Here is a 17,394-nt window from a genome sequence, read left to right on the forward strand (position 1 = left end):
AATATCTTCTGAAAAGAATTTTCTACAGAACATAGTAATTTTTATCGTTTTACTACAAATATTAGCATAGAAGAATTATAATTATTTAAAAACGGGATAGTTACAAGAATTATATCTTTCAAATATTAGAAATATTGACAGAAAATTTAATACAAGGGAAAGCGCCCTACCTTCGGACAATTCAAGCTTCATACAATTCATTCTTTTCAATATGTTTTTAATTAACTTGACCCATTAAGTATAAAATTATATTTTAATAGCTAGTCCGATGCTTCAAATTTTCCGGAAAGAGCCATGGGTAAAATTCATTAGAAACATAGAGGAAAGATTGAGTTATTCGAAGCTTGAACCGTTAGAAAGTAACGCGCTTTGTGCATGAGACTGGGGCAATAATTTAATCAGAGGCTTCTCGGTGAGTGCCAGTGAAAGGTGTCTCCCCAAAGGAAAAACACTTTTTAAGTCTTGCCTAGAGCTTTCGGTTTCGACGTGGACCTTCTTCAGTGGCTGAAAATGCGTGGATTTTTACTGCTCGAACTCAAATGGAGAGCATTTGAATAAATCGACCTAGAGCTTAAACGGTAAGAGATATCAACTTCCAGCCTTCGGTGACCCCCAATAAAAGAACGATATCTCTAGACGTTTTTTTCTGTGTCTCTTCCCCCTTCCCTTTATTTTGCAACCATTATATTTTAAATTGAAAAAGTCATATTTCTTCCTTTCTTGAACAACTTTAAACTTATTCGACTGTATTAATGTTTTCACAATTTTTTTTGGGGATCTTGCGTTTTTAAGGGGTGTTTCTTAAATAATCAACTGCAGGATGTCAATGTGGGGGTGAATTAAGTTAACTTTATCATGGCACTAATAATCTGTAATGAAAATATCAAATTCCCCAGAAAAAACTTAAACTTGATTGATTTGTTTCAACTGCATGACTGACTAGACTTTAACGGTCTTTAGATATAAGCTCCAAGTTCCATGGCCTAGCCAAATCTTTAGATTTTAGCCTAGACATAAGGCTCAATTGGTCTAATTTCTTAGCTGCCTAATTTTTGGGTAAAAATTTGACATAGAATTGCATAATAATTGTGACTGAACTCTTAGATTTTGAAAAATTCTGGCATATAGATTCTGATTAGAAATTGAAAACGTTTGGGAACTGAGCCAAATCGGCCAAATCTCTACACCAAGAAAAATGTGGATGGTAAAATTTACCATCCTCCATACAAAATTCTAATGGCCGGATAGTAAAAAAGTCACCCAGCAAACGCGATATTAAATCGGACTGTCAAAAATTGTAGAATCTATTGTATGGATAGTAAATTCTAATAGCCGGATGGTAAATTCTAATATCCCGGATATTAGATTTTACTAGCCGGATGGTAAATTTTACTGGCAGGATAATAAATTTTACTAGCCGGATATTAAAATGAAAAATGTCGGAAAAACTTATTTTTCCCTATTTTCATTAATTTTTGGCCATTGTTTGAGGGCTTGGGACCCCTTCTTCCTGGATGACATTCTCTGTATTTCAAGCCATTTTGGTGCGTGAAAATCTTTTTCCAACATTGACGACTGCACCGAGATTTGAACACGCGACCTTTGTGATGACAGTCGAGCATCTTCCAGCTGCACCACGAACTCCTATAATGTATTCAAAGCATATCGGGAACGGTTGCATCGGCACCCACGATATTCCAAAATGACATTCTAACAGCAGGATGGCAAATTTTACTGGCTTGGATAGTAATTTCAATCCAAATTACTATCCTCCGTTAAAATTTACTGTCTTCCAGTTAAATTTTAACATCTAATATGCGGCCAGTAAAAATTACTTCCCGGATATTAGAATCCAAGAGAGGTCAAGGTCAAAGTAAAATCTAAATGAGGATAGTAGATTTTACCATCCGGCTATTAGAATTTACTAACCATAGGATAGTAAAGTTTAAAATGTCAAGATGGTAGATTCTAAAAGAAAGTTCCTATGGAGGATGATATTTTCTACTATCTTTTGAGGCAGTAAAATTTAAAGACACGATTTGTAGAAAATAACATCCAAATTTTTCACGGTGTAGTCTGATGACCTATTAGTTAGATAGATTGAATATAGCTAATAAATGTTTGATAAATGAGCCAACCTCATACGTGGATTATAACAAATACCTCTAAACTTTTCTTGATCCGATTTGGCAAAGCATGTTCAGGGTGTGAGCATAAAAGATAAATTGAAGTCACGCCTACTTTTATAGACCACGCCCACATTTGTATGAATTTGTTATCCTCACGCAACCCCTTAACTTTTACCTTCCATCTGAAAAGAAAATAAAACCAAATACAGTGGGACCTCGATAGAGTCAATCTCCGATATAGTTAATCTCCAATAGAGTCAACAGCTATTTTTTACTCTACGGACTCCAATAGAGTCAACTTGGACCCAAATTGATTCCGATAAAGTCAACTTTTCCTTTATTATTGAACTAATAATATTATATGATTTTTTATGATTTTTTTCGAAATTAAAATCAGTGTTTTACAAATTATTACATAACGTAAAAAACAACTATCAATCTCTTCTTTTGTACACTAAAAAAGTAAAAAAAAACTAGGTAATTTGATCAGAATTTTGAATAATTTAATACGTACCGGAGCTCTCCTAAAAAAAAGTGAAAAAAGAAATCTCTAAGACACCATTTCCTTTTTATAACATCGTGGGTAGATTTCAATATTACCACATGCAGAGTAATTTATACTTAGGATATTTACTAATAATAAAAACATTCCGTATAATCATTCCTTAATCTCCAAGTTTTGTCCAAACATATGACTTTTTTGAACCAGAGGGTGTAGAATTTATGGGTTAATTAAATAATATTCGTCTATTGTTTTGAATTTGTCAATAATCTAGTACAAACATAAAATAATACCCGTTTCTATCAAAATTTCATATTTTAATTGATTTGTTTCGGACTCCAATAGAGTCAACGAATCCAATAGAGTCACCAGGCCTGGAAATAATTAGTTTACTCTATCGAGGTCCCACTGTATATATCTTTTGCGCTCTAAAATTAAGGGTAAAGTGTCATATTGACGAATTGAATATTAAGTGAAAAGTAATCGTTGAATCCTGTTTATTTTGTTGTTTTCTACTAATATCAAAATGACTGAAAATATATCATTCACTGAGTTATATTGAATGCAATAATAAATAATTTTATTCTGTTCTATTTTTCCGTCAGTTCCACCACTCTTCGTCCGTCTACAAGGTCTCAATCATGCCCTTGTGGCCGGGGTACGGACGCAAATATCCTGCAGTTCAGCCGGAGCTAGACCTCCACCGGAGATAATTTGGAATAAGGGTGGTCTGCTGATGCGAGGAGCATCTCAAACGGTAAGTTTTTGGGTAAAACTTTCATAATTTTTCCCAAAGATAATTTATAAATCTCTCGTGGCTCTACCGTCACTTCCTCCGGATCATCATTGATGCAACCCGGTGGGATTGTGCCCATCCACATGAATGGGTGAAAAATGTGAAATAAAAACTAAACTGACAAATTCACAGACATCGTCGGATGGGAACGTGACAGTTTCTGAGGTGGTGTTTCTGCCGGCACCAGAAGATAATGGCAAAATTGTGACGTGCTCTGTGACAACTGAAACGATCAATGGTGGTGCTGGTCTATTTCTAAAAGACTCACGTATCTTGGATGTAAAACGTAAGGAGATATATGTAGCATTTGGGGGGATGGGTAGGAGATAGAAGAGCAAAAAAAATGCTTCGTGCTATGTAGAGAAGAATGTGAAAATACTCCAATATTTCCAACAATTGCCAATTTTTCTCATCATTTTTCTTTTCATCCCGCACGCCTCTGCCATCCTGTCGACAACGTCTTATAGATGCCCCAATTGTGTCGTTATCACTTGGAGCTCCGTTGGATCCTAACAAACTAATGAATGGCTCGGATGTATACTTGGAATGTGACATCAGGGCAAATCCGCCCATCAAGAAAATCGAATGGTTTCACAATGTAAGAACCAAAAACATATTCTTCTTCTTGCTAACGAAAATATTTTCAAATTCCCCCTTGCAAGTAATATATGATACGAATCACAAAAAAAGTAAAATAAGCACCCTCAATTGAAAATACTGAGAAATTGAATATAATTCATGGCATAAATTCACAGAATTTCCCTTCAAATTGCCAACGATTAATTTTATTTGCTTCAATTGTCGCTCAACAAACCAAAAAGAGCAAAAGACTTTGTGCTCTCAGCTCAGACGAAAAAAAATGAACATCAATTTACCAATAGACGGTCTCAGAGTGTCCCACAAAAAAGGAAAAACAAATGGTCAATTTGCTGGGAAGAGACATAAAAGAGGAAGTTCCCTAGAGACAAAGATCAAAAAATATTTTGCACCATGTCCCTGTTTCGTTATTGAATATTCAGAAAACTTTCCACATTTTCTAGTTGAAGTAAATGATACTCTGATGGAGAAACAAAGTCTCTCGTGGATAAAGGTCTATCTATCTTTTTAAATCAGGTTGTTTAGCTGTTAAAAAATTCACAAAGGGTGACAAATAAATCAGACTTCGTGAAATCCTTGAACCCGTGAAATTATGTTTATTGTTAAAATTGTTTAGCACGTAGATACTGTAGATACCACATCTTTAAATATTAACCTGTTACAAACAGATTTAAACTGGTTCATAAAGGAGTTCACAACAATCCCAAAATTGGGAAGAAATAATAGCAATAAATTTACAGAAAGAGGAAATCAAATAAAGGATCCGAGAATCGATTGAATCTTATCCGGAACTTAAAACCCTTTCAAATGAATCTAAGTTTGTCTAAATCAATTTAGAAATACGCTCTCCAGAACTTTTAAATCTTTGGATTTATTTTTATTTTATTTTTTGTATTAAAGTTTCACTCCAATAAATAAATTTATCATGGACAAAAATGAAAAATTCAACATTTTTTTCTAAAAAAAAAATATATATATATCGGCAGCTGAAATTAGCTCAAAATATAATATTAATAAAAAATAGCGGAGAAAACGAGTCCAATCATATATTTTATGAAATAGGAAAACAAAATATAATCCAAAAGAAATCTATAGATTAACATTGAAAATATTAAAAAATGAGACTATAAAAAACTCAGATAAAAAAAATTTGTCTTAGTCATAATTCTTATTAATCAAGTATCATATCATTCACATGATTCAGTCAAGAATCAATTTTTCGATCGTGATTAGGGGAACATAGCCTGCCGTTGAATATGTCAACCTTTTGAATATATCATATTCTCTTATTTTCCAAAGCATTCATTCTATAGTCTATTTATTCTATATAGCATTCTACTATAGTCTTTAACTATTACGTATTTTCAATTAAATTAGATTAATAAACTAGAATTTCTATTTTGAAAAATAAGAGATAAATTGAAATATTCAAACGCAAGCCACCTAGCCCTACTTATTGATAATTTTTTTAGCAATAGCACAGTAGATATTTAATTGGCGTTTTGAGAATTTTCAAGCTTTCGATTTTACAAGTTCATAGAATATCTTATGTACTTTCCGAATCCGGTTTTACCTAAAAGGGGTTTGTTTCGAGAATTTTCCACAAATTTAGATTTTCTTAAGCATTATTATTGCATAAAATAACTTTTCAGCACATTTTTTAAATATTAATTAAAGAATAATTAATTCGTCGGTCCATCTGTCCGTCTGATCCATCCCGCTGTCGCCAGCTCTAGAGGCCAAACGGTAAGAGATAGACACTTAGGACTTTCGTGGAAGCCCTTCCCCATAAGTCGACCCAAGGATCGTTAACGTGCCCCTCATTCTCCCTGCACACGTCCTTTTACCATCTAAAACCACCTTTTTTGGGATTGCCCAAAAACGTGTAGTACGATTTTTTTTCATTTTTGGATACGTTTTAGAGATTACTTAGGCGAACGTCTTGTTCTTATACGAAAATGCCGAAATGCCTAATAAGGGTCATTCAAGGTCAAAGTTGGGTTCGGTTTGGGCTCATTGACATCCAATCATAACCGCACCAAGAAATTTTTTATCACAAAATCAATTGTATTCCTTCTATTTTGGAAGATCTTTTGAATAATACAATCGGTTCAATAAATCGGTTATGATCCGGTAAACGGTACATGATACAAGAGTGCTTTTAAGGTATAGTGTCTAAATCAAGAGTTCGAGCATTCCGCAAAGCTGGGATGCTTTACCACCCCTGTCATTCTGTTAATATAAAATCGTAAAAACACAATTAATTATATTTAAGTGTGAAAACAACGAAAAATAAGAAACTAAGTATTTTAAAGGAACAAATGTATTAAATTTGAGTATTTTAGACTTGCTCAAACTTAATACTTTATCAAATATTATTATGAAAAAACTGAAATTAATTTTTTGAGTGGTTCTATCTCAAAACATGAAAAACTTCAAAAGGGCACTAAAATAATTACAGAGAGAATAACAAATATTTATAGTTATTCTTTCTTTATATCATGACACTTTTAATTTATTTGGTTGAATGTATGTGATTGGATTTCAGTTGTTTGAATGTTATTAAAAATTACCCCGAAAGCAATATGTTTCCACAAATATTGCAGATTTTATCAAATTAAACAAACAAAATAGCATTATAAAAAACTATATCATCAAGTCATTAAAATTTTTGGTAATTAAAATTGATTTGTAAAATATGTCGAGCACAGATTGTTTTCTTTTGAAGTCACTTTTTAATAAAAACTAATGGGAATGAGTACAATATGGTTTAATATAAAATTTTTACAGCCTAGAAACATGCACTATGTATGATATGTATATATATTTTTCCTCTAAACTAAATCTTTTATCAGCTTGTTTGTCCAATTATTAAATATATCACAATATAAATAGCTTATTTATCACAAAATTTCATTGCATTAAAAGCATTTTTATCGAAATTATTGATCTCTCGCTAACCGTTTCGTGCGAACATCTTACTCAATAAAATATTAATCTAAATTGCAGGTCAGTTATCGATTAGGGAACTATGAAAGCATGAAAAGTCATTCATTTAGCATTTATTATGTATATCACATACTTTTACTTTATTTTTTATCGTTCTGTTCTAAGCGCATCAGTAAATGACAATGCATAACGCATTGGAGGCATAAAAATTAAACCTAAAACAGGAAAATAAATTCCAATATCTTTGCAACAATCATGAATTTTCATAAAATTCAATTTTAGTTTCTTCAAAAAAATTCCAATTAACATTACCTATTCATATAGTGTTAAAGTTAAAGTTTTTAAGCATTTGCAGAGCAAATAAAAACTTTATTTATGAGCAAATTGAAGAATTATTTTCCTCAAGGATTTTTTTTAACTTTTGGTATTTTGTGAAAATTATTGCATGAGAAAGTTCAGTCTAAGAAAAGTTCATTTAATTATTGAGAAGAAATCTTTATTGACCCATAAAAAAGTCTCACAGTGAAGAATAAAGTTTTCCGGGGATGGTTGAGAAGATATCGAATGTTAATCGATAATAAATCCAAATACATAAAAATGCCCTTAATTGGGAAGAAAGGAGAAAGATCCGTGAACGAGCTATGGGATAAACGATGAATATCTCTGGGCCAGTACTTCCCTCCCAGTTCTACCGTCTCGCGTCCTTTTTTATTAGCTCCACGAAGAAGACGTTGTAAGTTGTAATGTGTCCATTGGAGCGAGAAAAAGCTCGTCCATAAGATAAAGGGGAGGAAAATTAATGGAAAGTTGGTAATGGAAATTGCAGGATGTTTGCTGAAGCTTCTTTTCCAAGTGGAGATGCCTTATTTTATCCTTAGACCTATGTATAACAAATATTATGTTTTAACTTACAGGAGAAGCAGCTATTCTCGTCGCGTGGCATTATAATCTCCAATCAAACCCTCGTGCTCCAGGCCATTTCTAAGGCATCTCATGGACAATACATGTGTCGATCAGAGAATGCCCAAGGCACCGTGAGCAGCAATGACGTATACTTGGATGTAAAGTGTAAGTTGAGACTTGAGACGTTGAGAGTACTATAGTGGTTAAGTAGCACGTAAATGCAATGATTTAACTATTGCAACTTTAGTCCCTTGTATTCCTGAAAACCACCCTCAAACGTTCTCTGCTCAATTCACGATAAGCACTTGTAACTTTAACGATAACTTTGCTGTAGAAGCTATAAATTTTATCTAGAATATTTTAAAACAAAATAATTTAATTCTAACTACTTACAAACAAGCAGACGTAAAATTGTTTCACCTATATATTAACTGTATTAATATGGCACAAACGCTATAAAAAAAGCGTTAAAAATTCAAGAAAACACATTCTATACCTTAATAATTAGGGAACACTGGGGCAAAATTAGCCACGGATGGTAATAGATATTGGGGGCTGCGACTTTTGGTCAGTAAAAAATTAAATTTGGTCAGTTAAAAATCAAATGTGGTCAGTAAAATATTAAATATGGTTAGTAAAAGACTTAAAAAATCGACAAAAAATTAAATTTGGTCAGTAAAAAGTCAAATTTGGTCAGTAAAAAATCAAATTCGGTCAGTGAAAAATACGGTCAGTAAAAAATAAAATATGGTGAGTAAAAAATAAAGAATCTGGTCAGTAAAAAATCAAATTTTATCAGCCTATATTTTGGTCAGCAAAAAATCAAATTCGGTCAGAGAAAAGTCAAACTTGGTCGGTAAAAAGTGAAATTTGATCAGTAAAAAATAAAATTTGGTCAGTATAAAATAAAATGTGGTCAGTAAAAAAATCAAATTCGGTCGAAGAAAAGTCAAATTTGGTCAGTAAAAAATCAATTTTGGTCAGTGAAAAATCAAAATTGATCAGTAAAACATGAAATTTCATCGGTAAAATATAAAAAAATGGTCAGTAAAAAATAAAGAACCTGGTCAGTAAAAAAATCAAATTTTCTGTGCTTCGGGAAGTTATCTGTATCGCCTGTTGAGGCAAAGGGAAATTTTCTGTGCTTTGAATATTTTTCAGTAGCACCTGTTTAATTTTTGTACAAAATTTAGGAAAGACGAAATGTGAAATACGAAATGATAAAATACGAAATCTACTAAAATACGAAGTTTCCGCAATTCGAAATGTGCAATACTTTTTAACCGGATATGCAAAATTTTAACTTTTATTGATTTCCTTTTAGTTTTTTATTGACTAAATTATTATTCACTGATCATATTTAATTTTCTACTGATAAAATTTCACGTTTTACTGATTTAAAAAAAAAATACTGACCAAATTTGACTTTTTACCGACCAAATTTGACTTTTCTCCGACAGAATTTCATTTTTGACTGACCAAATTTTTATTTTATACTGACCAAATTTTATTTATTACTGACCAAATTTTATTTATTACTGATCAAATTTTATATTTTACTGATCAAATTTGACTTTTCACCGACCAAATTTGACTTTTCACCGACAAAATTTTATTTTTTAGCCCCAAATTTAGAAAAATCTTTCTGTTTTACTTTTCGGATAAAAATATGATGTTTGGGAAGAGAAAAAAATAAAGGAAAGATGCAGAAGACCTGTGCAGATCTATTCAAAATTAACTTGTAACTGCCCCTATTGAACTACTGATATAATTTACCTTCACACTGCGCTAAATACGAAAACAAATCTTAGGTGAAATCGACCAAATATCATAGATTCATGACATAAACATGGATTCTTATGTTGCGGTTTACAGTAATCATACAGTAACTTAACAATTAATAGAATAATTAACCTATTCGACCTTATTTTAAAAAAAAAAAGTTTTAAAAAGATCAGTAAGTTACACATTTCCTGAAAAAAATAGGTTAAATTCATCAAAGGAATATGGGAACAATGTCATGTGTTTGAAGAAGCCAAAGTATGTGAGAAGCCTGAAAGCCTTTCCCTACAGCAATACTTGGCGGCAATTTAAGAGAATAGTATTTCCTACTGTCCAAATATTTACGTAGTTAAGCATTTAAGTGCATTAATACCAATATGTCTACATAAAATGTATATAACTCAATAATTTTCCATTCAGATCCACCGATATGTAAATCAGACTCGACAGTTATTAGGGCAGCCCTGAAGCAGACAATCAATATTCTATGTGATATCGACTCAAATCCATTGGTGAGTTCAACTCAATCAACCCTTACCCCCTTTTAACTTGTCAGTGATGTCCATTAATTTGGATTGTACAGCAAAATTTGACGTATAAGTGGTACTTCAACAACACCCTCGATTCCTCCGTTGAATTGCCCCCACCGGCAGCTCTTCTGGCTCAAAATGGTGACTTTGGCGAGGAACATCGGATGGATCGTCATAGCTACAATTCCATCGTGACACATCAAAAACTCGACCATCGTCGGCATCAACGGTTCCAGGCTCAGACCACAGTGTCCACTAATCGTGCCCGTTCTCCAAAATCTTTTCACATGAGCACTAGGTCATCTCTGGGGCGCACCTATCCCTACCGCATCGACTCATTCGCCAACTTTGGCACAGTCACGTGTAGTGCTGAGAATATTTATGGACACAGTGGACCCTGTGCTTATCACATTCTTGCAGCTGGTAAATATTTGCTCAAGCCTCAACTCAACTCTCAGTGCCACCAAACACCCCTTCCGTGACCCCCCAACCCTTAGAGACATTGCCAAACAAACCAGAGAATTTAAATTAGATTTTTTTCATGGTTTTCCTTGACGCGTGGTGCAAAACAAAAAGGGTGATCTCGCGAGAAAATTTGCTAAATGCCGCACAAATTTCATTTACAACACTCACCGTCGAGAATTAATGATGCAAAAAAATTGATTAATATTCACATCTCCGACTACACAAGACACTAATGAGATAAAGGAATGTTTGCTGGAAAAGAAATTGCCTCGTCTTTCCCCAAAGGCGGCAATAGAGCTAGGTAAATGCGAGGTCATAATGTTACGGAAGAAAAATTAACTATATGAACAGGAAAAATTCACTATAGAACAAATTTCCATTCAGAGAAGCTTTTATAGGAAAAGATCGAAAAGACGGATCCTTTTTGAATAAGCATTTTCTTGGACACCTTGGACAATTTCTGTCCATATAAATCAAAATTGTAAGGTCGTCAAATTGAATTCATACGCCGCTGCATTTTTTTCCTTGCAAGTTTTCGTATACACTGAGAGAAATCCGAAAAAGTTAAAATAACATTCCGGAAATGTAAATTTTAGCCTGCAGTATTGATCCTAAATCGGTGTAAATATTACCCTTTTTAGGTGTATTATGGTTTAAAGTTACCCTTTTTCATGTTGATTTTACCCTTAAAAGGTGTAAAATTAACATTAAAAAATGTTGATATATTTTTACACCCGAAAAGTGTTGAAGTTATGACGAAAAGAAGTTAATCGTAACCTCTTTTTTTTCTCAGTGTAAGAGATCATGTGGTAGTTTTACTCAGTTCTAATTCACTGAACTTTACAATCTCAGCTTCTATGCTTCGATGCGAAATCCAACTTCGTCTAATCGGGGCTAAGCTTTGTAACGTTAATGCGATCACTGAGAGAAATCCGAAAAAGTTAAAATAACATTCCGGAAATGTTAATTTTACCCTGCAGTATTGATCCAAAATCGGTGTAAATATTACACTTTTCAGGTCTATTAGGGGTTGAAATTACCCTTTTGCATGTTAATTTTACCCTTAAAAAGGTGTAAAATAAACATTAAAAAAAATGTTGATATATTTTTACACCTATTTTTACACCGAGGAAAAAAAGTTAATCGCACCCTCTTTCTTTTCTCAGTGGAGCGACTATGCCCCTCTGCTGTTTGTATAAACCTTTCTTTAATTCTAACACTTAAGAATGAACTTTACCGATCAGATAAGGTATATCGGATCAGTGAAAGCTATCCTTAAGAGATATAAGTAAAGAAAAGCTTACGAATAAGAATGCAAAGTCATCCGTAGTCACTTGCATCTACGATATATACCCGTTTTGAAGTTCATAGATCACAAATATCGTATTTTCTATAAATCGATTTTCGTAGATGAACTTCCGTGAGTTCCAAAGATTTACATAGTTTTCAATGATCAATTATCCAGTGGACGACATAAGATGGTAGTGTCAGAACTATTCCCCTAGTCCCCCAATCTGTTCGTCATTTAGTTTTCTCAGTACCATTTCTTTTGTGGTATGGATCATACACAAATTTTAGTACATTATAGCTAGGCCTTAGACCTCTCCATTAAAAAAAAAAAACCCAAACTGGCGGCATTAACCCATTCTTTACCATGGTATTATACATCATACGCAAATTTAATGATTTTAGATTATTTATTCCTAGGCAATTTTTATCCAAATTTCTGTCGGGAATGGATTTTTTGTAACTTTAGTTCTTCAATTACTTGGGAAAAATAATCCGACAGAGATTGAAATGCATTATGTTGTTCTTTTTTCGCTTCGCGGAAGGTCATGCAAAATTTTTGCTCAAAATGCCAGACGAAAGATATGATATAACGCCGAATTTGTTAAAATTGGCCTCTTTCCTGATTTGAATTCTAGTTGCCAATTTATTTTCTTGGACAGTTACTCTATCTAAAGCAATGGAGTTTGTAATGAATTATTGCACAGAATTTAAATTCAGTGACCGTTAAGACGTGTATTTGACAGGGGCTGCCCGCGACCCCTTAACTCTTTCGCGTCCATAGGGTCATATATGACCCGGGGAAAAAAGTTTCTTTTTGGCTATTTACATTAATTGAAATCTAACTGGAGTCTTGAGAAAATGAGCCAAGAATCTTACATCCTTCTATTATGATGTCGTGCACGAACAGATAGATTTCAATTAATGTAAATACCCAAAAAAAACTTTTTTCCCCGAGTCATGACATTACCCTATGGACGCGAAAGAGTTAATAGGTAATTTTTTTTATTTTCAAAAAATTCATCTATTAATCTGTACACTGAGAGAAATCCGGAAATGTTAATTTTACCCTGCAGTATTGATCGGTGTAAATATTACCCTTTTTAGGTGTATTGGGGGTTAAAGTTACCCTTTTCTATGTTAATTCTACCCTTAAAAAGGTGTAAAATTAACATTAAAAAATGTTGATATATTTTTACACCTAAAAGTGTTAAAGTTATGAGGAAAAATTGTTAATCGCACCCTTTTTTCTCAGTATAGAAAACTAATCCCAAAATATGAACATTCTATCTCAAGTATTTCTGGTACATTGACTGAATGGGTTAAGTCGGCAGTAGCCATATAAGTACGTTTATGGAAAAATATATAGTTCTATTGAAAAATTCAATTAAATTCGAATAGAGCATTATAGTTTTTTTTAACTTGTGCAATATCTAATTGTTAGGCTGTATACCGGGCTAATTTGCCTATGTTTCTTTTTGTAGACATACACCTAAATGAAAACACGTCATCTTTCATGTTACAGTCTATATTTTTTTCTTCATTATTAACTTCTTTTTACTCGAAAGCTTCCATTTTGCAAAGGTTTGTTTTCTGTTCAAAAATAGGCAATAAATTTTGGGATGCCTGAAACAGTTTTGCCTCCATCTAATTAAAAGAATAAAGAAAAATATTTGCCTAAATTATCAAAATATTTATATAAGAATATCCTGTTGCCGCATATTCTGCTTTTTAATCAGTATTCTTCTCACATTTCCGGTATTTGCACAATGTATTATCCGAGAAACCTACATATACGCACATAAGGCGTTGTAAGGTGTATCTCGGATCCAATACGAAAATACTTTGCAAACAAGTTTCCCTCAAAAGTGATTCGAATTCACAGAAAATTTACATAAGCAGACTTTTGCAAAGCTATAAAATATCAGTGTGGAAAAATATTTGAGGATCTCCTGACTGGATGAATACCAGGAATCAAATTTCCAATCGATTTCACAAATTAGATTCCCAATTGATGTCATTAAAGTCGAAACTTTTGAATCTCTGCTCTAGTAAATCCTATCGTGCAATTAATACTCTTTCTCTAATCCCTCACACTTTTTGTAAGATTTAGAATGCACAAACGCTATTTCATGGGTGTTTTAAAAAAATATATCAGTACATCCTGGTGAAAAATCCTCTATGCAGGAAGTTCACCGAGAGAGATTGGGGGAAATGGGACATTTTCTATTCACGTACTTCACGTAACATGGTATCATCCGCCGTAGTGATGTGTTGGGGCAGGTATTTTGGGGCTTGGTGAGTGATGAGTGAGCAATTGGAGGCTGAAAACTTTCCCAACTTTGTTTTTATGCTTCAACAAACATTCCATATAGTAAAAAACAAATCTCACCCTTTTCCTCCATCTGTCTCTTTTCATTGTCCTTAATTTACTCATGCGGCAAATGCAGAACTTCCCGATCCAGTGAAAAACTGCACGGCGTTCAATGTAACCGCAAATTCAGTCCAAGTGTCATGTTTAGCTGGTCGGGACGGCGGAATTCCGCAGCAATTTCACGTGGAGATTATTGATAAATCAACAAACACCGTGCTGTACAACACATCATACCGCCATCCAGACTTCACCCTCAAACGACTACCCAGCGAGTGTGACCTCATTATAAAGGTGAGCCATAATAATGCAAGAAGTTAAACTTTTTCCACCAGCTCCAACAAAACAAACCCTCTCTCGAAAGTAGCACATTAATTAGGCTGGACGTTGACTCTGTAGAAAGTCAATTCTGGACTTTGTTCGTATTTCTTAAGATAGAAGGGGTTCAGTTCAGGTACTTATTTCTTGCAGTCTACTTAAAAGTTTGCACATATTATAATTGTGAAACAGTTTTAGAAAGGGGTCTTTTATTTCTTTTTGGTTTTTCTTTATTCCTTTGAGAGGGATAGGATAAAACCTTCACATCTGTAAAGCTATAACTTCCTATTGCTTGTATTTTTAGATGCTTTTTTTTTAAATCATACCGGTAACTTTAGCCGTAGGATATGTGTCATTTTTGCTCTGAGCTCCACTATTATAACCTGAGAAATAGCAGTTCTACTTATGGGCTCTAGAAGTTAGTCACCAACGCTAAGACGGCGGTGGACGCGAATATTACTTTCCAAACAACCATTGTATTAATAGGGGAACTGGTCAATAGTGTCGATAGTAAACATTGGAGAGTTGTAAACACTGTGATTTTTTTAATTAGATATTACATTTCAGAGTACGAGACCTATCTGAATTCATAGATACTATAGGTATCCTTGTCCACTAAAGAAATGGTCGACATGATTTCAAGTCGTCCAAGTAGTAAAGACATAAAAATCAGTGTTTAAAACTACCCCATGTTTACTACTGCCCCAGTTTTCCTGTATTTTTTCTTTTGCTCTCAAGACCATTTGCTCAGATGCATTAATTTTATTAATAAAATAAAAATTGAAATAATTTCAGAATTGAAACCATTTCTAAACCACTGCAAAATTTTCTGTCAAAGTAATACATCAGCATTAATTTTCTAGTGGTTTAATGATAAAATGATGTAAAATCTGACACTAAGTGAATTACGAAAGGATTCTTAAAGTTTCATTTGAAGTTATGGAATAACAAAAACGGCAATTTCCTGAGTGCTACAACTATTTTTTTATTGAAAAAAAAACGGAATATTGAAAAAGCACAGAAAAGTATCGATCTCCCAAAAAAGAAACTTGAAAATAACAAAATTTCTTGAAAGAAAACTTGAGAAGAAACTTGAAAGAGAAACTTGAAAATACCAGTTTTCTTTGGGCTTTTTAAATGTGCAAAATTTTAAACTTAATTGTAAATTTGATATTAAAATTTTTCAAAATACGAAATTTTAGCATTGTATGTATTTGGAAAATTCTAGATTATACTTGGTATTATCTATCAAATTAATAAAAAAAATACAAATTTATAAAGGGTTATAATTATGTTTCACTATTTATATGGGTTTTCGATCGATCTACTAATGACATTATGTGACAAAATCTTATATTCTCAGCCTTATAAACAAATAGTAGTAAAATTCTGTACAAAAAACTGGGGCACTTTTTAATTAGGAACGAGACCCATTGCGATGCTTTTTTACAGAAAAAATAGTGAACATAATTCAAGTAGTTTAAAGTATCCTATAATTACGAGATTCAGCATATTGGATTTAGATTTTTACAAAAAAATGAAAAATTAAATAAATTAATCAGAATGTTATTACTTCAGCTACTTTTATGTTCATGTTGTAGAATTTGCAGAAAAAATCCAGAAAAGCCAAAATTCCGAAAGGACAAAATCCTGAAAGCCGAAATTCCGGAAGATATAACCCCGAATGATCAAAATCCTGAAAGGGGTGAAATTATATGAAGAATTAATACGTATAATAATTTCCCAGAGCAAAAAATATCCTTTACCTCCAGCAAGTACGAGTGTAACACGAGCACATACGAGTATAACATTCCAGAAATATTAAGATTGCCCTGCACTATTGATCCGAAATCGGTGTAAATATTACCCTTTTTAGGTGTATTGAGGGTTAAAGTTACCCTTTTTCATGTTAATTTTACCCTTAAAAAGGTGTAAAATTAATATTTAAAAATGTTGATTTTCTCAGTGATAATTTTCACCCATTAAAGATTTCGACTCATTCGGGATTTTAGCTTTCGAATTTTTCATCGGGACCCGTTTTAAAATAATATTATTGTATTTCCTGTAGTAATTGAGATTTAGTTGTTCAATGGTAGTATTCGTATTTGCCTGATGTTTTGTGACAAATGGAAAATGTACGATTACATTATTTTTGCATATGGCTAATGCTTTTAGTCCCGAAGGTTTTTATTTAAAGCAAGCAACATTTTAGGGAAATTCACAGTTTTTTTTGGAATTCCAGTCAAATTCTCACCTTTCTAAAATGGTGGTGCCCTAGTTTTTCCTACTCGAATTCGTACTCATCTCTATATTTATATATTTAAGTATTTTAAAAATCTCTTCCACATCACAAAAAAATTAAATTTAAGAATTATTGTTGTCAATACTTTTAGAAATCCTTAACGCAATTGTTACTTGTAAATAACTTTTAGAGGAAAGTGCTCAAGTCCATGCTTCGTACGATCCAAAGCTTCGTAATGATTAAATTTTTCATATGCTCTTGATTAAATATGACTCCGAAACATATTTTAAAAACTAGGTACTTTCCCCTAGTTTTTAAAATATGGGTGCGGTAAATCACTTTCATTGAGAAAAATAGGAGAAATTTAGCCCTTACGAAGCTCAATGAGCACTCAGTGCATCAAATGATAGAGCACTCGCTCTATGATGCAAGTGTCCCGGGTTCGAATCCCCTTTAGGTTACCAGGAATTTTTCTGGCGTTAAAGGTGTTCGGATTGCATCCAGTGAGCTTCACTGCACTTGA

The 17,394-nt window shown here is 33.0% G+C and overlaps 1 protein-coding gene across 2 annotated transcripts in view; it reads left to right on the top strand.

Annotated features, from left to right (window-relative positions):
- The window catches only part of LOC129803854 (uncharacterized), a 147,513-nt gene that overhangs the window by 111,966 nt on the left and 18,153 nt on the right, over positions 1 to 17,394 (top strand). For both annotated transcript variants that reach the window (XM_055850669.1, XM_055850670.1), the window contains exons 8-14: positions 3,237 to 3,388; positions 3,560 to 3,713; positions 3,895 to 4,025; positions 7,888 to 8,041; positions 10,079 to 10,170; positions 10,242 to 10,611; positions 14,391 to 14,605. In XM_055850669.1, coding sequence (XP_055706644.1) covers positions 3,237 to 3,388; positions 3,560 to 3,713; positions 3,895 to 4,025; positions 7,888 to 8,041; positions 10,079 to 10,170; positions 10,242 to 10,611; positions 14,391 to 14,605 — 1,268 coding nt within the window. The remainder of the gene's footprint in view (positions 1 to 3,236; positions 3,389 to 3,559; positions 3,714 to 3,894; positions 4,026 to 7,887; positions 8,042 to 10,078; positions 10,171 to 10,241; positions 10,612 to 14,390; positions 14,606 to 17,394) is intronic.

This window comes from Phlebotomus papatasi, chromosome 2 (genome assembly GCF_024763615.1).
Source record: "Phlebotomus papatasi isolate M1 chromosome 2, Ppap_2.1, whole genome shotgun sequence".
Taxonomy (NCBI): Eukaryota; Metazoa; Arthropoda; class Insecta; order Diptera; family Psychodidae; genus Phlebotomus; species Phlebotomus papatasi.